This window comes from Garra rufa, chromosome 21 (genome assembly GCF_049309525.1).
Source record: "Garra rufa chromosome 21, GarRuf1.0, whole genome shotgun sequence".
NCBI lineage: Eukaryota > Metazoa > Chordata > Actinopteri > Cypriniformes > Cyprinidae > Garra > Garra rufa.
This window is the reverse complement of record NC_133381.1, coordinates 25894107-25918234: the sequence shown is the minus strand read 5'-3', so window position 1 is coordinate 25918234 and position 24128 is coordinate 25894107. Positions and strand designations below refer to the sequence as shown.

At 36.7% G+C, this 24128-nt stretch overlaps 1 protein-coding gene across 1 annotated transcript in view; it reads right to left on the bottom strand.

Moving 5' to 3' along the window:
- Positions 1-9683: 9683 nt before the first annotated feature.
- wapla (WAPL cohesin release factor a) overlaps positions 9684-24128 on the bottom strand; it is a 35221-nt gene continuing 20776 nt past the window's right edge. Inside the window, exons 16-20 of the mRNA XM_073827047.1 lie at positions 21916-22155; positions 21610-21808; positions 19843-19931; positions 13288-13383; positions 9684-12323 (exon numbers count right to left, since the gene is read on the bottom strand). Coding sequence (XP_073683148.1) covers positions 12258-12323; positions 13288-13383; positions 19843-19931; positions 21610-21808; positions 21916-22155 — 690 coding nt within the window. The 3' untranslated portion in view covers positions 9684-12257. The remainder of the gene's footprint in view (positions 12324-13287; positions 13384-19842; positions 19932-21609; positions 21809-21915; positions 22156-24128) is intronic.

Here is a 24128-nt window from a genome sequence, read left to right as displayed (position 1 = left end):
CTAACTCGTTTCACAAATATTTATTTCACAAATACTAATCTGCATCCAGCATGTTTTATTTTGCTGAATGATTTTAAATCTGAGTATCTGCGGTACAGACAGCGCAAAGAAGAACAGATCAGTGTTCAGTCAAGTGTGTAAATGCACAGCAGTCATAACTTTTCTTTTAGACATGTTCAGTTTGGACAAGCGATGATAAGTGCAAATACTGTAATGCAAATTTACGTAAGGTACCGAGGGTGGAGAATTTAATTTTTTACTGCACTGTATGTAATTTGTTACTGCCACATGAACGTTTCATTTCGCCAGGATTTAAGTTACTATAAGTGTGCACAGCCTTGATGGTTAAGTTAAATGTTGATATCAGCTAGATAAAAAAAAAAAAAAAACGCTTTAAAAAGTCGCTTTTCACGGTGTTCGGACATTTAACGATTAAATTACTGCCCCACAGTCATTTTTTTATTAAAATATTATATAGAAATAATTTTTATAGAAATAATATCAAGGTAGTTCAGCGGGACAACAGACAATCGTCTGCTTCAAATACATCAGGAGCAACAGCGAGATGATTGACAGGACCATTGCGGAGGCAGGAGCACAAGAGTGCAAAGTGAACTTTTGTTAAATAAGAAAAAATATGTAGGTATATAGCCACAGGAACATTTTATTTATCCCAGGGAAATAAAATATTAGAGTTTAAAAAAAAAAAAACTGTCATTTTATACTGGATTATATTTACACTGGATCACCAAATTAGTACATTTTTTACACTCAAAAAAAAAAAAAATCGTTGGTGTAACTTAATATAATTATGACACACATTTCCACGCATTTGAATTATGTTAAACCAGCTTGAAATATTTGTGTTCATTTAACATGAACAGATGACATTCACTAAACATGATCTAAAGACTAATTTTTAACTTGAATTAATGGTTAAAATTTAATGAGATAATTAGTAATTAATTAAGTGATGATTGATCATTATTGGAGACACCTGATGTTAACAAGCATATTCACCAAAGGTGAAAATCACATTTTTTAAGAAACCATTACAGTGGTCAGTGTATGCATTAGTTGGGGTCTTGAGCTTAACGTTTTTAAAATGAGATTTTGTTCGGATGCTGTAGCAGTGTTATAACAGCCAGACTAAAGGCAATCATGGTTTCAAGAAATCTTTGTGAGTTAATAGACTATGGGTTTTATCAGTGATTACATTAACTCTATGTTTGAGACATCTATAGTCAGACAGATATGTAAAAAAAAAAAAAAAAAAGTTTTATTAAGACACACAAACATGAAGAATCAGTATGAGAATCACAACAATGGTGACCAATAGGAAAATGCATGTTGTAGCCAATCAGAACTTATCCATGATTCCCATCATGCATTGCGGCATGAATAAATTATGGGCTGAATTGTCTTCATAATTTATGTTATTCTTGCTATTTTCATTTGTTCTTGTTGTTTTTATGTGACTTTTTGATAACTTGTTTTGTGATGTTCAGCGTTGATCTGTTTATCTGAATATGTCATTTGTCACCGTTGTTGAGATTCATACGCTGGTTCTTGATGTCTGTGTGTGTCTAAACAATCAAGTTTTGACTTGTGAGAAATTCTTCCAAAATATATTTTAAAGAAAGATGGAGAGAATTGTTTGTTGTGGACACATGGGACTAATTATTTACAACAATTATTTGACTGAACTCTATTAGAAACTTATCTCTGAGTTACAGTTCCTTTAATGAACAATAACTTGGAGATTTGACTCTAAATTGAATTCAATTATTCAGGTCAAGCAATGATTACATTAAATCATAACCATCACCCCCTGACAGGGGCGTAGCAGCCAATTTAAAAGTGGGGGGGACAGTATGGTGATGTTCATACAGTATAATAAATTCTAAATAGAAGAACAATGGGCATTTTACAGCACCAAAGTGGCAATTTGAGGACACCCAAGAGATTTGCGCTGTGATTGGCTAAATGTTAGTTCACTCAAATCTAAGTAACAAATCAGAGAACAATGGCGGAAATATTGGTGCTAGGTCAAAAAAAGTGCGGGGGACATGTCCCCCCCGTCCCCCCCGGTTGCTACGCCCCTGTTTAGTTATATTGTATTATATTTTGATGTAATTAATGTTATTGTACTTGTATGTTTGATGTTTTAAAGACTGCAAAAGAATGAAAATAAATAAATAATAGTCTTTTATTTTGTTGAACGAACAATGGATGGTGTCACCGGTCCAGATTCGGTTGACCAATCGGCGTAAAGGGGCGTCTGGCGACCGCCCACATGTGAAAAACGAATTTTGAAGTCGTTTATCCGTTTTCTACCCGTGAATCAAAAAAACGAAAAATCGAGCCGAAAACTTGTTTTTTCGTTTTGTGAACAAATGAAAAAACGAATAAATGAGCCGTTTTCTTATTTCTGCTTATTTCGTTTCAAATTGAAAATGAAATGAATAAAACGTACACGGACCCACCTCTCTAGTAAGTTTCATCTGTGTGTGAAGACGCTGTATGCGGTGGCGTAGCGCAAATATGTGAATGAATGTTCCGAAGTGTAGTACCACTGGATTGACTGGTGACAAGGCAGAAATGCTTCTCTTTATCAAGAAAAATTTGCTATTAATGCTATTGCTATTAACTAGCATTGGTATTTATACCTGTTTGAAGACACAGTGCACTTTTTGTTATTACAGTTATTGTTGTGAGATGATCCTGTAATTAATGTTTTAAAAAAAAATCATATAAAATTAATTGAAGAAAAGTAGATTTTTGTATGCCTGCTTTGTTACTTATATTTTATTTCAAATGTTTTCAAGGCTCAGAGCACTTTATTTTGTTAAAGTTATTTTAATATGAGAAGATGCTGTAATGTTTATACATTTATTTTATTATAAAATAAAAAAAACATTGAGGAAAAGATTTTTGCTAGTATAACTATATACTATGTTAGTTACAGGAACTAATTTTATACCTTTTTCAAAGGCACAAGGTACTTTATTTTGTTGTTAAAGTTATTTTGTTGTAAGAAGATCCTGTAATGTTTAAAAAATTATTTTGTTATAAAATAAATTTAATTAAAGAAAATATTTCTGTATAGGCCCATGCCAAGAAAATTGCAATCGGTGCATCTCCAAAAAAAAAAAAAAGGCTTGCTACATTATGTCTTTTTTCATATGTGCTTAAATGTCTTAAAGGGATAGTTCGAGCATTTAAGACATGAAGTTGTATGCAATCCTTATCGTCACTATAGTGTATACACACTGACCCACACTGCGTTCACCTCCCTGGTCAGAGTTCTGGCCGCTGGAAGTTTTTCAAGAAAGTAGTCACGGTTAGTTTCCGGGGCCTCAAAACTGTGCGTTTTTACGTGAAAAAAATATATGCGTTTCAAAGCTTGATTAATTTACATCACAAAAAACACTCCTGACAAAAATCATACCTCAGTTTTAATCGGCACTATTTTCTTTCAGTTTCCATCAATCCGCGCTGCTGTCAGTTCGCACGTTCCGATCAGCTGTTCCATTACACACTCGAATGACAACGACGTAAAAAGTAGAAAATTAACAATGGTGCGAACTTGTAAATTCCCAGGTTGTGACCACAAGAATGTGCAGGGATCGCCGTTCAGATTCCATCGTTTTCCTGTTTCTGATATAGTTATGAGACAGCTTTGGCTGGTTGCCATAGGCTACTCTGCGGGAGCTAAAATATCCAGTATCAAGGATTTTCGTGTGTGCAGTGCTCACTTCAGCGAAGACGATTACATCCCCAACCAAGGAGGAAAAATCAAAAAACGGATTTTAAAGAGTTCTGCTGTACCAGTACCACGGGTAAGCTCTATTTACTAACTTTATGTCGCATACGACAGGTTTATTTTGAAGCTAACGTCGGTTTTTAGGCTAACGTTACACTGAGAATATTCTAACCGGGGCAGTGATAGCATCGACAATAATCGACTGTCTATGTGGTGAGAAAATCGGCAAATGTCATAACTAATGAATTTAATTGAATCTATATAACACAACAAAATATGATGCTTTGTTATATTTGTTATTCTCTGTAACTATGCGGAACGTGTGTCGGTATCATCGTGTTTATAAGTGTGCTTGAAGTCACATACAGGTAGGTCTAAACCAGGTATCTCCAACTCCGGTCATCGTGAGCTACATTCCTGCAGCTCAATGTTTTCCTATGACAGGACACCTTTCTCAAATGAGACATTGGCTGTATCCGAAATCGCCCCCTATACCCTATTCACTATTCCCTACATTAGTCCACTCGTACAGTTCACTTGAAGGAGTGAATGAAAACGAGTGAGTGAATTCGGACACTAAGTGCACCGGAAGGACTGCCACTTTTGCATAGTATTGCTATACTGTTTAACAATCATTTAAAACGGACAGTTCGAGTAGTAAGATTAAAGGATTTATCTTGAACTATGTCAAGGAGTTTATGTATAAACCTTGGTTAAACAATTTAATAATCAATTTACAACAAATTTGTACCTGTGTTGTACGCTGCATTACGCAGTGGACGAGCGCGTTGTAAAATGAACAGATGGATGATTCAGCTGCGGGCGCCATCGTCTGGAGAGACGCGGGAATTCAGTCGGCGCGCGACTCTCACAGTGCATTATGGGTTATCTCTAGCTATTGAGCGTACATCGGTTGTACACTCGTTTTTGCGGTGCATTGTGGGATTGAATGAGTGCACTCGAGAACGTCCACTATGGTTTCGAACACCACTTAAAATGGCTGTCCCCTCAAATAGTGCCCTATTTGAGGGTATAGGGGGCGATTTCGGATACAGCCATTCTGTACAAGCCTGCTAATTACCCGTTGATTTGAGTCAGGTGTGTTGCATCAGAGAAAAACTAAAACCAGCAAGACAGTAGCTCACGAGGACTGGAGATCCCATGTCTAAACTGTACAGTAAATAATCTGATGTTTCGACTCCTGTGGAAATTACGTGAAACGAGGTCTAATATAAAAATATATATATCGTCTGTTCCATCTGACATTGTGCTAAAATTGGTTTCATCATCAGAAGTTTCGTAGTCAGACATGTTGTCAGCGAGTCGCGCTATCAACAGCTGATCGGAACGTGCGAACTGACAGCAGCGCGGATTGATGGAAACGGAAAGAATATAGTGCCGATTAAAACTGAGGTATGATTTTTGTCAGGAGTGTTTTTTGTGATGTAAATTAATCAAACTTTGAAACGCATATATTTTTTTCACGTAAAAACGCACAGTTTTGAGGCCCCGGAAACTAACCGTGACTACTTTCTTGAAAAACTTCCAGCGGCCAGAACTCTGACCAGGGGGGTGAACACAGTGTGGGTAAGTGTGTATACACTATAGTGACGATAAGGATTGCATACAACTTCATGTCTTAAATGCTCGAACTATCCCTTTAAAGCGAACCCTGGTAATCGCTGCTTACAGCTGTATTTATTATTATATTTAGAAATTATATTGTAATTGTGGCCAAGGATCAGCAATCTCCACACAAGGGATGGTAGTACTCCCACCATCTAATACTCTACAACATCACCAAGGCTTGCCCCAATCGGCCTGACGGGGGCACTACAGTGATCAAAAGTATGAAATGGCTCATAACTCCTTAAATGTCTGTCACAGGCGTTTTTTTTTTTTTTGTTGTTTTTTTTTGAAAGACCTACTTTTGCAAACTTCTCCTAGGTTTTCACCCGATCTGAACCAAACCAGTGCAGGAAGATTCTCTGGAGAGTGAATATCAATAGTTTTCAAAAGAAGCTGGGATGCCAAAATGTTTGAAAGGGGTATTTACTAAAATGTCTTTAACTTTTGAATGGAATGAGATATCTTTGCCAAACTCACAATGGGTATCTGAGGTCACATGGAAAAGTCGTAGAGCTTGGCGACTTTGTGGCACTATAAGAGAGAAAAAACATAAATGCGGCCATAACTTTGCAGCCATTATCCTATTGACGTGAAAATCTGTATGCACGGTCTGCGTCCAAAGTGCCACAAGCGTAAGGACATTTGTGTATCTCAAAAAATATGGACGCCATAGGGAGCTGAACTTTGATCTCCTATTAGACAAGCTTAACAGAGGTCGATCAGAACAAAACTCTGTGGGCCTGTTTGACTCACGGCCTCAAAGGTCTGTGAGAAATTTGAAAGGAATTGGCCGCTGGGTGGTGATTTTGCATTTTTAAGGGCAGAAGCAATTGAATATTGCACGGTTTTTCACACATATGCACTTCTCTCTCCTCTTTCAGAAAGACTTTGCATTTAGAGCCACTGCTGTAAATGCAAAAAAAAAAAAAAACTACTTTTGTGAACTAGTACTTGTCCTCTGAAAAAAAAAACAAAAAACACTGCAGGTAAATAATATTATCAAAAAAAAAAAAGTTGAAATTTACCCTTTGGGAACCTATAACGGGGTTGTTTAGAAAAGGGGCCTGTCCAAATATACCCAAAAGCCTATAAAGCCTAAACGAAAACTCCACAAAATCTGATGAGCACATGCGACTGGTGATAGTATGCAAAGTTTTGGGGAGATTGGACCACAGCTGGTGCTATAACAGTCATAAATGTAAAAAAAAAAAAAACATATTTCGTTGGTAAATGACCAAGATTTGCCAAAAACGTATTTTTAATCATTGATTTAGGTGGTTACAGGCTTGCTAAGTAATATGTAATGTCTATGTAAAGTGCTTGAACCCTGGTAATCACTGCTTGCAGCTACATCTTTGTTTTCTTTGTGCACAAAAAGTTTTCTCGTAGCTTGAACAAAGTCTTTACTACCTTTCTGGGCCTTGAACATGGTAGTTGCATTTCTGTCTATGCAGGGTCAGAGAGCTCTCAGATTTCATCAAAAATATCTTAATTTGTGTTTTGAAGATGAACGAAAGTCTTGCAGGTTTGGAACAACATGAGGGTGAGACAGAATTTTCATTTTCATTTCTACTAGGCCAGTCAGTTGGATATTGAATCTTAAAGGACTGTGACACTCCAGCCTTAACTACCCCTACTTTACCTGGCATGGCATCACCCTACAAAATACAATTTCACAAGACTATCTGCCAGGCAGAGCTCTGAAAAATCCATACAAGTCATACAAGCTATGACACGAAAACGCAGGAACGACACCCCGCAGAGCTGTTTAAATTCACGGCGAGAACAAACAGCGCCTGGGAGAATTTATACTGTTGAACCCTAGAGTAAGTGACCCTCCAGTGAGAACCAGGGCAGAACAAGCCTCTGGCCTCCCAGAACAATGTCTGATCCAAACCGGCCCTGCTGCTGAGTGTCACGCTGTAACCTCAACCTCTCCGTTCTGCACAGCGATGTGGAAGGAAAAGAAAGTATTCTTGAGTGCAGGAGAGAGTTTTATCAGAACTCAGATGAATCTCAGGTTCAGGAGCCCTGAACTCCACAGCACTGCCAGGAGGAGACAGCTCTCGATTTTTAACACCAACAAATGTCTCAAATTGGATGGAGGAGGTCTAGCTTCTTAAGTAAACTACTTTTATGGTGTTTGTTCATCGTAAAACCCATCAGAGGAGTAGGAACAGCGTAAATCACTGTCGCTATTGTAGTCAAACAGCGTGATTTAAAAAGTTCTTCATGGTGAGTATATCAGCCATCAGCAGTTTAGCAAAGAGCCCTTGGAAAGAAAAGAAAAAAAACTAATTCTGAAAAGGACATGAACCTGAGCCATAGTGCCCTCTTCTGGAAACCAGCTGTGGAAACTGTCAAAATACAACATGACAAAACTAAGCGGTGAAACAGACTGCTGTTTGACAAACATGCATCGTGACACAAGCAGTGAAAATCTGTTTCACACAGATGTGCTTTGGGACAAAAAATATTCATATGCAATTGAAGTCAAAAGTTTACAAACACCTTGAAGGATCAGCAATGTTAATTATTTTCAGTGTTGCCAAGTCTGTGGTTTTCCCGCAGAATTATGCTACTTTTATACTGTTGAAGTGACCCCAATAACATAATATTTAGCCCCTGGAATGCTACTTTTACCAGAGGAACCCCACCACAAAACGTATATTTTACCCCCAGAACGCAATTTTTCTGGGGGCTCCCCTTCGACAGGGGTTTGTTGTGAAAATCTGGCAACCCTGATTATTTTACCAAAATACGACGAATTATACAAAATTGATGTTATTTTTTATATACTGAATAGGATATTTCACATAAAAGACATTTACATGTAGTCCAAAATATGAAAATAATAGTTACATTTATAAAAATTACCATGTTCAAAAGTTTACATACACTTGATTCTTGATTCTGTGCTGTTACCTAAATGATGCACAGCTGTTTTTTTCTTCTTTTTATTTAGTCCTAGTTGTTCATGAGTCCCTTGTTTATCCTGAACAGTTAAACGGCCTGCAGTTCTTCAGAAAAATCCTTTACGTCCCACAAATTCTTTGTTTTTTCAGCAATTTTGTGTATTTGAACCCTTTCCAACAATGACTGTATGATTTTGAAATCTATCTTTTCACACTGAGGACAAATGAGGAACTCATATGCAACTATTACAGAAGGTTCAAACGCTCACTGATGCATTAAACGAAAACACGATGCATTAAGAGCCAGGAGGGTGAAAACTTTTTGAATTTGATGATCAGGGTAAATTTAACTTCTTTTGTCTTCTGAGAAACATCTTCCATAACTTCTGAAGGGCAGTACTAAATTTAAAAAAAAACATGTACACATCTTCATTCTGTTCAAAAGTTTACCACATCATGTTTCCTTCTAAAGCATCAGTGAGCGTTTGAACTTTCTGTAATTTTGACTTCAACTGAATTTTCTAAGTGTAATAAAATTCTGTCCTTCCAAGTCGAGCTGTCACAATATATATGGAGGCTCACAGCGCATATTAATACGCAGACCTTGAGCACATTAAAGACAAAATTCACGCAGAGATCTCAAGCTGACGACCTTCTGTTAAAAGAGTTTTTGCTTTTCATTTGTGAATGACATTTCTTTTTGGCCATTTATCGCTGTTGTCGTGAATAGTCCCAGCATGAGACTTTAAAAATTAGATTTTTAAAGAAGAAAAGACTCCTGTCATGCAGGAAATACTCAAATTCAGAAAAAATATTTTAAAAAGTGTCCTATATATTATAAAAAGTAACAAAGTCCTTGAAGGCTGCAGGTGGTATTCATATTCTGGACAGTGTTTGATTGAAAAAATCTATATAGAAGAACCATCCACCTTATTTTTCGTATATTTTATGGCTCTGGCTTCTGGTCTTATTCGCGTCCAGCTATTTTTAGCCGTACCAAAACAGCTCATTTTGCAGCTTGATATTGCAAATTGCTGTGTCTTACCATATTTTCATGTATTATATTAATTATGAACAAACTGGTTTGTAGTGGAAACAGATTTGTCTTTTACTGCACGTTGTTATTCTTCTCATAATTTCCCTATAGCGGATAATAAACTGGATGTCTCACCCATAGGCTTACTTCCGTGTAAAGGAAAAAGGTGGATATTGAGGCTTCAAAGACAACAAATATTGACTTAAAGCTACATTTTGATTTCAAGAAGTCTTTCACACAGAGGATGTTATAAAACAGTCAACAAGTACTGAAAGTAGCAAGTATTTATTCAAGATAAAATTATTTACATTGTAACCAAAGACAACATCTTGGAAAATGGTACAAATTGTTTCCTTTAATATATATATATATATATATTTATAATATTTATATATTTCTTGTAATTGTACTTTTAACTTTATCTAAAATTATGCAATAAAGGGGAAAAGTATAAAATAAAGTAAATTTGGTGAAAGTAGTCTAGCAGTCTAACATCAAATATGTACAGAAATATTTACAATTAAAGAAACAAATCAAAATTCAAATCTGTAAATTAACTTATGGTAAAACTTGCTTCAGTTTTACAAAATAGAACAAGCTTTACTCAATATGGCTCTGCTTCAGCAAAGATCTGAAAGGAATAGAGGACACTTTTGCTTAGTTTAGTCTGAAGGATGCACTGTTTTGTCTGTTTTTTTTTGTTTTTGTTTTTTTTTATAAGAACTTTCAGCAGCTTCCAGCCATTCTGCAGACATACACAGGATAAAAATGCTTGAAACATAATTTAAAAAGTTTTCCTGAATCACATCAAAAGGTAAAGAAAACAATTCATAAGATTATAAAACAATAGATTTCAATTGTTCCATTATATTAAAAGTATAATTAAATTAACAAAAGATGAGGATTTTGATGGAGTCACTCAAAATGTTAAAACTATTTTCAAGTGCTGTCTTTTTTAACATTAAAATGGAGCTCACACAGCACACTAAATAAAACTAATTAAGGAAACATTAAAAATCAAACTATTTTTTTTTTTTTTTTACTTTTTTTTTTTCTTAAATCAAGGGTAACATGGTGGTTCTTCACACAGAGAAAAATTAACACTACAGAAGCCAGTGGATGATCAAAGAAGCAATGAAAATCCCTACAATTCATCCCTAGGTATCCAGATAAAATCATTAAAAATTGCTTAGTGTAGTTTTAAAAGAAATCAAACATAATAGCTTGGTTTCAGTATATAGAAGAAACAATGATTGAGACATGATCATAAAACACCCTTTAAGACTATAGGATTCCACGGTTCTTAAAAACCATCTTAATTAATGAATGTTTGTTTGTTTTTACTATTTGCAAGGTCTTTGTCTTTGGTTCGTTAGGCATCTTAGGCTTTCTTCAGACTGGCAGCAAAAACGTTTTTCACTTTTTAGGGACTCATCTACTCAGATCTAATCAAAAAGTTTTGTCTGTCACACTCCGGTTCGAAAGTATGATTTCATGACAAAGTCATGTGACGCTAAAGACTGAAGTAATGACAACTTTTTTTGCTGTATGCAAACAGAAAACATATTTTGAATTACTGTATTTACTGTATTTTTGATCAAATAAATGCAGCCTCAGTGAGCCTAAGAGACTTCTTTCAAGAACACTTAAAGGAGTAGTTCACTTTCAGAACAAATTTACAGATAATGTACTCACCCCCTTGTCTTTCTTTCTTCAGTCGTAAGGAAATTATGTTTTTTGAGTAAAACATTTCAGGATTTCTCTCCATATAATGGACTTCTATGGTGCCCTGAGTTTGAACTTCCAAAATGCAGCTTCAACGGGCTCTAAACGATCACAGCTGAGGAAAAAAGGGTCTTATCTAGCAAAACGATGGGTTATTTTCTAAAAAATACAATATATATTCTTTTTAACCTCAAACGCTCATCATGTCTAGCTCTGCAAAACGACTGTTTGAGATTAAAAAGCATATAAGTTGTAAACGTTTTTGGAAAATAACCAATCGTTTTGCTAGATAAGACCCTTCTTCCTCGGCTGGGATCATTTAGAGCCCTTTGAAGCTGCATTTAAACTGCATTTTGGAAGTTCAAACTCTGGGCACCATAGAAGTGCCCAGAGTTATAGGAGAGAAATCCTGAAATGTTTTCCTCAAAAAAAAAAAAAAAAAAAAACACCATTTCTTTACGACATTACACATTACACATACATTATCTGTAAATTCTTGTTCTTGTACTCCTTTAAAAACAATTCATACAGACCACAAAATGTATATATTCCAGAATGCGTAAAATGCCTCTTTATGCTTTTGTTCATGAGCAGAGGCAAAGTTTCCAGTTTCTACAACTCACTGTGTAAGAAATTCTCTCAGGATCATCTGTGCTAATGTAAATATAGCAAACACACTGCTCAGTCTGAACAAACATCATGTGTAAACAGTCAGTCGTAAAACTTTGAAAAGCGAAGTGGATTTGCGCGCAGTATGAACAAAGCCTCAGCCCTCAGTGTTTGAATTCTCAATAAGTTACTAGATTTAGTGTAAATCTTTACACTACAAAAAGGACAACTAGCTTAAATCATTCTTTTGTTTCAAAACAGCTTAGTTTTTGTTTTACAGGAGGATCAGTGCTTCAAAAACCAAATATTATGCAAACACACAGAGTGTGTGAGCGTGAGAGAAAGAGACAGCATTTGAAAAAGACACAATGTAAAAACAAGCAAAAAGGAGAGGAAAAAAACAACAACAAAAAAACAAACATGAAAGTCTCTGCAGCGAGCCACTCGAGTGACGTGACCGTAGCGATGCTTAACCACCTTTACCGCCGGATCTGCTGCCTCTTGTCCTGAAGGGCCTAAGGCACGTTTGCCAGGTCCAGATTTATCCCATGGAAGAAGGGGAACTGCGACACCTCTGCTAACAGTGCTCCAAATAATCAATCACCCGTGAGATAGATTTCTGTCCTGTGGTTCCAACAGAACACTGACAACGGGAAAGAACAAAGAGAAGTTAAAAACTGATTTAAATGTCACTGGCCAGCCACACGTTGTAGAACATCAATGGCCCTCCTACAGCTGGCATAACATTGCAACTAGCAGTTAACCAAATGGTTATCAGTCTTACTTTTCAGTCAAATTAGATCATTTTTATGTAAGTTTTTATGTAACTGACTTTAAAAATGTATAACCAGTCTTACAGAAAAAAAAATAGGTTAAGCTTAGGTTAAGCTTTTAAACTAGTCTAAGCAGTTTACTCAACTGGCCACAGATCACAATTTAATAGCCATTAAAAGCCAGGTGAAAAAACAGCCAAGACACACTCTGATTGGACCAGTGAAACCACATTTAGTTGCCTTTTTTGTTTTTGGACCGCTAAAACCATATTTAGATGCCATGTTAGCATCCACATGCAATCAAGTAATATGTGACCCTGAACCACAAAACCAGTTGTAAGGGTTAATTTGTTTAAATTAAGATTTACACATTATCTGAACGCTAAATAAATATGGTTTATTTATGTATGGTTTGTTAGGATAGGACAATATTTGGCTAAGATACAACTCAAAATCTGGAATCTGAGAGTGTGAAAAAAAAATCACAATATTGAGAAAATCGCCTTTAAAGTTGTCCAAATTAAGTTCTTAGCAATGCATATTACAAATCAAAAAATACGCTTTAATATATTTATGATAGGAAATTTACAAAATGTCTTCATGGAACATGATCTTTACTTAATATCCTAATGATTTTTGGCATAAAAGAAAAAGCAATAATTTTGACCCATACAATGTATTTTTGGCTATTGCTACAAATATACCTATACTACAGAAATTGCATTAAAATTAATTATATTTTACCATTTCCAAATTTTGGTTATTTCTATCGGTTTGTAAAATTATGGAACACTTGCAAGGTGCAAAATGTTTGATATCATTGGTTGTACTTACCGTCAGGTTCATGAAATTAAGGAATTTCTTCAGCATTTCCGCCATGATAGAGAAATCTCCCTTGGGAAGGTTTTCCCGTACGGTTTTCACATTCATCTGAGAAACAGAGAGAAAGGGTATATTTTATTTAAACACAATTAAATACATTTAAACTGACCTTTTATTAAATAGTTGAATTAAATATATTAACAAACAGTCAGTAATCAACTTTTAAGTATTCAATTCACTCAAAAGTTGGGAATGGTAAGATTTTTGTTTTAATATGTACACTATCTGTCAAAAGTTTTTGAACAGTAAGATTTTTAATGTTTTTTAAAGAAGTCTCTTTTGCTCACCAAGCCTGCATTCATTTGATCCGAAGTACAACAAAAACAGTAAAATTCTGAAATATTTTTACCATTTAAAATACCTGTTTTCTATTTAAATATTTTAGAATGTAGACTCAAAGCGTACGAATGGTATAAGGTATAATGTTACAAAAGCAATGCTGATCTTTGGATCTTCTATTCAACAAAAAGAATCCTGAAAAAAAAAAATCAACTGTTTTAAATATTGATAATAATAATAAAAAAAATGCTTCTTGAACAGCAAATCAGCATATTAAAATGATTTTTGAAGGATCATGTGACACTGAAGACTGGAGTAATTTAGCTTTGATCACAGGAATAAATTCCATTTTAAAATACAGTCAGGTCCATATATATTTGGACACTGACACGATTTTTATTATTTTAGCTGTTGACCAAAACATATTCAAGTTACAGTTATACAATGAATATGGGCTTAAAGTGCACACTCTGAGCTTTAATTTTTAGGGCAGTCTCATCAAATTGGTAGAATGGTTAAGGAATTACAGCTCTTTAATATGTACCTCCCCTCTTTTTCAAGGGACTATAAGTAATTGGACAGTTGACTCAAAAGCTGTTTCATGGACAGTTGTGGGTTGTTCCTTCATTTTTTCTACATCAATTAACCAGGTAAAAGGGTTGGAGCTGATTCTAAGTGTGCCATTTGCATTTGGTAGCTGTTGCTCTGAACCCATCATGCAGTCAAAGGAGCTCTGCATGCAAGTAAAACAAGCAATTGTTAGGCTTCTAAAACAAAAGAAATGCATCAGAGAGATAACAGGAACATTAGGAGTGGCCAAATCAACAGTTCAGTGAATTCTGAGAAGAAAAAGAACACACTGGTGAGCTCAGCAACATAAAATGCCTGGATGTTCACAAAAGACGACAGTATGGTGGGTGATTGGATGATCCTCTCCATGGTAATAAAACATTTTACAACATCCAGCCAAGTGAAGAATACTCTCCAGGAGGTAGGCATGTCACTGTCAAAGTCTACAATCAAGAGAAGAATTCACCAGAGCAAAATAGAATGTTTAGTGATGATGTGACAGAAGACAGAAGCAGCCGGAAGAATTCGGAAGTGTATAGAGATATACTGTCTGCCCAGATTCAGTTAAATGGAGCAAAGTTGTTTGGGCGGTTCTTCATAGTACAAATGGACGATGACCTAAAACATACAGCAAAAGCAACCCAGAAGTTTTTAAAGATAAAAAAGTGGAATATTCTGCAATGGCCAAGTCAATCTTCTGATTTCAAATTGATTGTGCATGCATTTCACTTGCTGAAGACAAAACTAAAGGCAGAAAGACCCACAAACCAACAACAACTGAAGTCAGCTGCAGTAAAGGCCTGGCAAAGCACCACAAAGGAGGAAACCCAGTCTATGGTGATGTCCATAGCCGCTTTTCCACTGTCGGGCCAGTGCGAGCCGGTGCTAAGAGCGTGCCGGGCAGGGCCAATGGCCTCGAGTCGCAAGCACCAAGGCCAAAAGTAAGCGTTTCCACTGTCGACTATCGAGCCAGTAGCCTCGCTGCGCAAACCTAAAGCCCTCCCTTTACACACCTCCTTGGATCAAACGTCATGAAACCCCTCCCCTTTCAGCGGGGAGATTGAAAGTATGTCACCATAGAGTGATCATTGAACGAACAAAATGGAAAGAGCAGAAGCGGCTGTTTGTTTGCTCCTTTCGGTGTTTTCTTGGTGGAAGATGAGGCAGCGAAACCAAGATGCGAAGACGGAGGCTCAGCGGCGTTTACGCCGAAAGCTTATGTTAGCTGCAAGGCGAAAAAGAACAATACAGCGACGTGGAAGCCGGATACAGCGAATGCAGAAACGCCTTGTAATGTTGGTGATGTCTGTTCTGATGCAAGTAGTGCTCTGCAACAGTTGTTTATGCAGCAGCAATATTTGTAATATATTACATTAATAAATCACTTGAAAAGAAGCTTTGCTTTTATGACCTACACACAAATCTTTCGTCTAACTTGGTATTACATCAAACGAAATGTTGCATATTATCTACACACTACTGCAAAAAATAACTACACAGTTGTACTTCTAGTATATTTTTTATGCCTTTATTTAGGTACAGATACAGGTACAGTTTATGTTAACATGTTATCAAGGTGTGTTGGTGAGTTTTTGTGGGGTTTTTTGGACAATCTAAATAAACTTATACATCAGATCTCATTTTTATAGGATCTTATTTGCATTTGTCCAAATTTAAATAAGAGTAGATACTAATCAGACATGCATTTAAATGTTTTCATCACATAGTTGTCTGTAACAACAGTTAATAGTGTAACGATTACTGAATAGGACCTGATTTACAGAGGACACAAAAGGTGCCCCATCAGATAATCATTTAAGTAATGTGCCCATCAAAACTGCATTTCCATATCAATATCTGCCTAATATAAGTGTCTTCTCTGGGCATCGCTTTGTCCATTGTGCATTTTTATGGCTTTGTACTGTGCCCGCAATTTCTTCAACTTGTCTCGAACTTGCAATGTGGTGCGCTGGATATTTAGCCAAGTACTGCTCACTGCAGAGCCAAATAGCCTCCAGCTCCACCTCTCTTGATGTCCAGCTCCACCTTTGAGTGAACAAATGGGTGGAGTTAAGGTTAGGGATAGGGTAAGGGGTAGGGTTAGAGTGTGGTTAGGTGTCTATCTCCACCCATTACCAGCGAGGGGGAGCTGGAGCTCCAGCTCCTCCCATATGGCTCTGCAGCGAGCACCCTCTCTATTTAGCTTTGCAAGTTCAGCAACAATGTATTTTATCACGTCTTCGTTTCTGCAGACGCCGTCAAACTGGCGTTGTATATTGTCCTTGGCCCAAATGCTTAGAAGAACCCTGTATTAGTAATACAGCGAAATGCGCATCTTACCGCAGACACGCTCCGCCTATCACTTTGACCACGCCTCAAGCCCCAGCTGGCCCGCTTTGGCCCAAGGTTTTCGTCGGGCCGAAAAACCCGGGCCATTGGCCCTGAGGAAGCACCGACGAGGCACGATCAGGCCTCTGAAGTGACAGTGGAAACGTGACTGGCCCTGGCACGCACTAGTACGCCCGCTTTTGGCCCGACAGTGGAAACGCGGCTCATGAGTTCCAGACTTAAGACAGTCATTGCCTGCAAAGGATTCTCAACAAAATAATAAAAATGAACATTTTATTTATGATTATATATATTTGTCCAATTACTTTTGAGCCCCTAAAAATGGTTGTAATTTCTTAGCATTTTATGTTATATTTAGTTCAACCCCTTGAATTAAAGCTTAAAGTCTGCACTTCAATTTCATCTTGATTGTATCATTTTAAAACTATTCTAGTGGCATACAGAGCCAAAATTAAGAAAAGTGTGTCAGTGTCCAAATATATATGGACCTGACTGTATATTCAAGTATCACATGGTCCTTCAGAAATAATTATTATTATCCTGCTTTGGAGCTCAAGAAACAATTCTTACTATTATCAGTGTTGAACAGTGAAAAACAGTTGTTCTGATTAATATTTTTGTGGATACATGAACGCATTTTTTTCAGGTTTCTCTAAACAGAAAGTTCAAATTAACAATTTACCTGAAATAGATTTTTTGTAATGTTACAAATGTCTTTACTGCCACTTTTGATCAATTGAATGTATCTTTGCTAAATAAAAGCATTCATTTATTTCCAATACACACAAAAATAAATAAAGAAATAAAATTTAAAAAAAGTACTGAGCCCAAACAGTAGTGTACATTTTTAACACTTTGGTGATCCTTAATACATCATCTTTTCCATTACAGGAATAAATTACATTTTAAAATAAATTTAAATAAACAGCAGTTCATTAAAATTCTAATAATATTTTACATTATTGCTGTTTAACAACAGACTTCATTTCTTAATTTGGCTTTTTTGTCACTGATCAAGAGAAGAAAATGTCAAAATTCAAAATAGATCTTTCAGAACAAATTGACCAAATCCTATTAAAAATATATAAAATATGTGTTATTTTAAATGCATCTATAACCTTTAATGACAAAACCTACATTATCAGTGGTATGATCAAGTGTGTGTAGGGTTCAGCTGATTATAGTATAAATACACCTCTATCTGCAAGGTTCAACGTCTGGTGAACCTTTTTCTCCATTATTGTGGCAGAACACACACCATGAAGATAAAAGGAACACTCCAAGCAACTCTGTGAAAAGGTAATTGAAAAGCACAAGGCAGGGGATGGATACAAGAAGATTTCCAAATCATTGAATAACCCTGGGAGTACTGTTAGATCAAGTAAGAAATAGAAAAAGTATCGGCACAGCTGTAAATCTACCCATGACGACCCTGAGGGAGCTACAAGCCTCAGTAGAAGAGATGCGAGAGAACTGTTACCCAGGTGCTTCAGCACTCACAGCTTCATGGAAAAGGGGTACAGAGAAAGACACTGTTAAAAATGTCATATGACATCTCAGCAAGAGTTTTCCAGAAAGCATGTGGGAGACTCTGAATCCAGCTGGAAAAGACTCTCTAGTCTAGTGAGATCAAAATCAAGTTTTTGGCCATCAGACTGCACGTAATGTTTTGTGTAAGCTACACACTGAGTATCATCAGAAACACACCATCCTCACGGTGGATTATGGTGGTGACAGCATCGTGCCATAGAGATGCTTCTTGCATCAGGCCCTCGAAGGCGTACAAGGGTCCAAAGAATGCAGCAAGAGCGGGAAATTCTAAAGGAAAACTTGCAAGACACCAGCAACATGGGAGAAGATTTGTTTCCCAGCAAGACAATAAACCCAGGCATGAAGCCAAGGCTAGAGGAATGGCTTAAAAACAACATTAATACCCTCAAGCAGCCAAGAGTCAGAGTCCAGACTTCAACTGAGAATTTGTGAGTGGACCCGAAAAAAGGCTTCACTCAGAACCTTCATGCAATCCGACTGAGAGCAGTTCTCAAAGAAAATGCTGAAAAACTGCAGTGGCCAAATGTACAAAACTGAGACACATTCACACAGCCAAAGCTACATAAATACTTGTATATCCACTAACTTGAAGGGACTCAAAAATACAAATTCTGTCATTAATTACTCACCCTCATGTCATTCCAAACCCATAAGATCTTTATCTTTGGAACACAAATTAAGGTATTTTTGATGAAATCCAAAAGCTAGACAGTAATGCAACTACCACGTTCAAGGCCCAGAAAGGCAGTAAGGACATTGTTGAAATAGTCCATGTGACATTAGTGGTTCAACCTTAATTTTATGAAGCTACTGTGTTCAAAGACTTTTCTTATCTTATCTAGCTCTATCTGATGCACTTGTTGCATCGTAAAAAGAATGGCATCTACGCTAATATTAGTCTGTTTCATTCTTATTCCGAGGTCACCGTAGCCACCAGACCCAGCCTGAATCTGGATCAGATGATCACTGCAGTCCCCCGGACCCAGTCCGTACCCAGCTCAGATCATGGATCACCACCTGGAGATGACTTCAATAGCCATGGATGTCAACCAGATGAGCTCCAGAGACCAGAGATCATCACTAAAGCCTGATGAGTTCTCTACAATCGGACATTGGTACAAACTGCTGGTTTCGTCTGGCCAGAGGAGAACTGGTCCCCCGACTGAGCCTGGTTTCTCCCAAGGTTTTTTTCTCCATTTCTGTCACCTGTGGAGTTTTGCTTCCTTGCCGTTGTCGCCTCTGGCTTGCTTAGTTGGGGACACTTTCCAGCGATATCGTATACTATTTGAACTGAACTGGACGATGATATCACTGAATTCATTGATGAACAATAATGCGTTACTTACACACTATGGTGCTGTTTAAATACTGTGCAGTTGCTTTGACACAATCTGTATTGTTAAAAGCGCTATATAAATAAAGGTGACTTGACTTGACAAAGAAAACAAAAATAACTTTATTCAATGATCTGGGCCTAGATTGTGTCAGTTGTATTGCTGTCTATGTAGGGTCAGGAAGCTCTCAGATTTCATCAAAAATATCTTCATTTGTGTACTAACGATGAACAAATAACACAAGGGTGAGTAATTACTAACAGAATTTTAATTTTTTTGGGTGAACTATCTATTCAACTATAGGGGTCTCTAAAATCACAAAAATGCATAGAACCAAATAGCTGTTTTGGAACAAAACTAACCAACTAAATAGCCAACTAGCTGCTCTCTGGAGCAACTAAAGTATGATAGAAGTGATGCTCACCGGACTCTCCTGACATAAACACCCAAGCAGAAGAGCTGAGTATGACGCCACAATACTGTCCTCCATGTGTCTCCCAGCATGCTGCAAGGCTAAAAAAGAAAGACAGGATGTTTCCATTAAAACCTATACAATTCTAACATAGCAGGGTATATATACACATTAAAACACACACACACACACACACACACACACAAACGGTTAATGTAGATTACTAATATGACCAATTAATAATTTCATATATCAATTTAATTTAGTTCATATCAGTGAAATTTCACCAAGAACAACAAAAAATCTGTGAAATTTCATCCATTGTCCACTGTAGAATCTCACCATATAATAACATCACAATATGAAGTCCACAATGTTATTGTGTTATTATATAAAAGATGATGAAGACTTCCTTGATGAAAAATGATGAAAAATTCCTTAAGTGCGGTGGGTTGGGGCGAGGTAGTAATTGTCTGATACTACTTTGTTTGATGTAACTTATATGCTACTTTGAAAATCAAAAAACACCTGATTTACAAAAAAAAAAGAATGAGCTGATTTGAGGCATTAATGAAGTGTTTTGGTAGTTTTAGTGCATTTTTAATGTGAAACGAACTGCTGTGTTAAGTTAAAAGATGGATTGGAGAACTGTGTGAAGAGTTTTGAAAGAGTGACTTTAGTATTGAGAAATGTGTCCTAGTGATTGTAAAAAAAAAAAATAAAAAAAAAATTGTAAGAAAATTTTAAGTAAATGAACTGACTTGTACCTGAACTTTAAAGGGGACTCAACCCTCTGTTCTCAGTCAAAATTACAATCACACTGGTGTTTTAGGAAGCCAAACAAATCAAAATATAATAACAACAACGTTATATTGTTATTCCTATGACAGTAATAGCCATATATTGAAAAAAAATTGTACTGTAAAATAATAAAATTTCATATGTATATTATTTTTGCTTTACACTACAGTAGGGAAATTACAATACTTTTTTCCTAATTTCTACACTTGAAAGAGATATTTTAAATTTGGACTGCAGTAACGTTAACCATTTAAATTCATACTGCATTTCATTTTGCTTTTATTTTGGCAGAAACAGCAGTGGAGCTTTTAATTTGATGGAAACTCCAGCTTCAGCGAAAACAGCCTTACAAAAAGTGTCTTACTACAAATCTAGTGAAATGCTGTAATCATCTGCAGCGAAAACAAAGCATAACTGGTGGCCGTGCATTCCCAAATTCACTGCATTCACTGTGAACTGAGCCGTTCTGAGGCACGGAAAACACCAGATCGCGAACTGATCGCCTGAACAAATTGCTCGCTTCTCTATAAAACATGCAGTGAAAACAGACTTGATGAAGGGATTAAACCATATTGTGCTTTTGGTTTTAGTTTGCTTGACAGATACTGTGCCAAAGCATAATGGTCCAAAACACAACTTTAAAGACCTTTTACGTTAAAATAATAAGTTTAAAAAAAATTTAAAACTCTTTTTTTGTCCAGAAGATCTATAGTTTTATATCGTCATGTGACCACCATAATATCTAAACAGTTTTGCTATCACAATACCACGATTGATAATACCGTTACATCCTTAGTAAACAGTGTAGTGAGTGCAAAGCACAGCTCACACAAAAGTCACTTTCAAACAAAGCAGTCTGTTTTTTTTTTTTGAATGAGAAACTTGAACCTAATGCAAAATTTGCATGGGGAGATATTTCGCCCTTATGCAAAACAGTCGTAAGTCAAATCCAAGCAAGTCAAAACAAGTAATTCATACCTTTATTGAGGTCAAGCTCCTCTTCCTCCTCCTCCTTCTTGTCATTCGTATCGTTGGTTTCAGAGGCGACCCACTGGATCTCTCCAGACGTTTCCTTCCATTCTCCACTCTGGTCTGCCTGAGATTTGGGTGCCTCACTTATGAGGTCATCGGTCTGTGCCTCAGCTAGCACCGCTGCTCGTTCCCGTTCAAGAAAGAGCTACAAAGGCAAACAGAAATGCTTGGTTTAGTTGGGTAATATCTAGGGTAACACTTGCAGGGTCGTATAAAACCATCATACAGACCAAACGTGGAGACTACAGTTACCTGAACCAGAGCAGCCAGCGCGTTTGGCGACTTTGCTGTCGTGGGTCCCTTCTCGCCCTCTGTTTTAACTTCTTTTTGTTCGTTCGTCTTACTCTCCTCCTCTCCTTCTGTCTTCACGTCATTCTCCTTCTTCACGTCTACCTCCGCTTCCATCAGGTAGCTCAAGTCCAACTCCATCTCCACCAGATAGTGTCTATTTCTGGCACTGTACTCCACCAGATTTATCAGCAGACCCAGACCCTGTGCAGAGATAAAACACTGTCACAAACACATGTCACAGCACACGTCCTGATGTCAAAACACTAAGTCAATCCTAAACAAAATAACAGAACCAGTCAGTAGTACAGAGTACAAACTCTGACAGTTGTCTTAAGTGAACATCGACAAGAGAAAAAGAAAATGTCAAATTATTTTTTTCAAAGTCTAGATGAAAACTTCAGACTGAAAACCTGAAAAACCTCAAGCACATTCATCTGAATTTTTGTTCTATTGTTTTCATTTCATTACTTGACATTTGTTTTTTCTTTAACAAGATTTTCAATTTACGTTAACGTTATATTAAACCCTGTTAAATTGAATAGTTCCCTTAGTACTTGAAGCAATGTTTACTTAATTGAAAAATAACTAAAGACTACATCCCACTGTTTTAATTAAATTTACTCATATCTTCTTACTCATAACTTATAATAGGGCTGGGGAAAATAACATGTTAATTTCTATGATTAGCATTTGCTGTTTAACATAAAGTACTAACACAATTAACAGCATCTGTTTTCAAGCGAAGTAAATACAGCCGAGCGGCCAAGCCGCATGTACCCAGGCATGCTCCCCCCACATCCTTTTTTGGAGGCTGATGGACGTAACATGCGAGACCCACATGTAGGAAACATGCATGTTACGAGTAATACTAGCTTTCATGTAGTATTTAAAGGATAGTTCACCCAAAAATGAAAATTCTGTCATTAATTACTCACCCTCATGTCGTTCCAAAACTGTAAGACCTTTATTCATGTTCACATTAGAGGTCGACCGATGTATCGGTTTTGCCGATTAATCGGCACCGATAGTTGATTGGCCGAACTATCGGTTATCGGCAAAAATCCTTGCCGATAGTTTTTCCGGGTTGCGTTCTTTGCTGAAGCGGCTCACGCTCTGCTGTCATGGAGTATGAGAGATTAAGCCCTAGACCAATGTTTAATGCCAGGATTGTTACCATATATTTGTATTGATTTATATCCAGCTGTTCATATTCTTAGCCAGCAAGTTGCAGGTGTAAAGACATGAGAAAGCAAACTGTGTTCATTCAGCCGACAAAATCAGTCACAGCGCGCCATAGTTTTACATTACACATCTTTCCTACATCGTTCATAAAGACTTGACCCTGTGCTGGAAAATTGAGTATTGTGCATTTAAGCAAACTATTTGTATTTCTGTAGCTCTAATTAAGTCTGTATGCTTAATACAGAGCTATAATTTATGTTTTAGCCTTTTCTTCAGGCCGTTAAAGCATGGTGAGTTTGCATCTTGTTACGCGCTTTATTTCACAATGCCATTTTCCTGTTCCTATTTGATTTTAATAACTGATCAACAAAAATATCTATTAAAAATGAAGATAAAAATAATACAAAACGAAATTCGTTAAAGAAGGGATTTTCCACAAATAAAAACGTACGAAGTTGTCAAAAATTGTGTCTGACCCTCTCCAATTCTCCTGGCGTATTGCCGTCCAATTCATACCACGTCCTTTATGACATTTACAAATTACACAAACTTCTTTCGTAATTAACATATTAAACTGAAACAAAACAAAACAAAAACAAATAATATTTTAACAAATGTAAAACAGAAAAGAAATTGTTTCTGAATATAGATCGCACTTTCTCTTTCCGTTTCATGCTTAAACTAACCTTTGCCGCTTTTTTGATCATTCTTGAAGTAAACATTTGCCCGTTTGGTGATTAAATAAACTGTTTTAGATCTATGCTTGAACTAAACAACGCGTCCTGTGTGTGTGATACCTGCAAGTTGTCCGCGCAACACAGCGCTGCACTTTTGTTCGGTTTCATTAAAGGGTGGGTGAAAAATAGATTCTCCGACGCAATCCTCTCTTCAATGAGCGTGTGTTTTTCCCGCATATGGCACGCGTGCGCGCCAGAAACGCGGCTGGCTTCATTGCACAGAATTTCCACAGTGAGCTAAGTGTGTATTGTTTG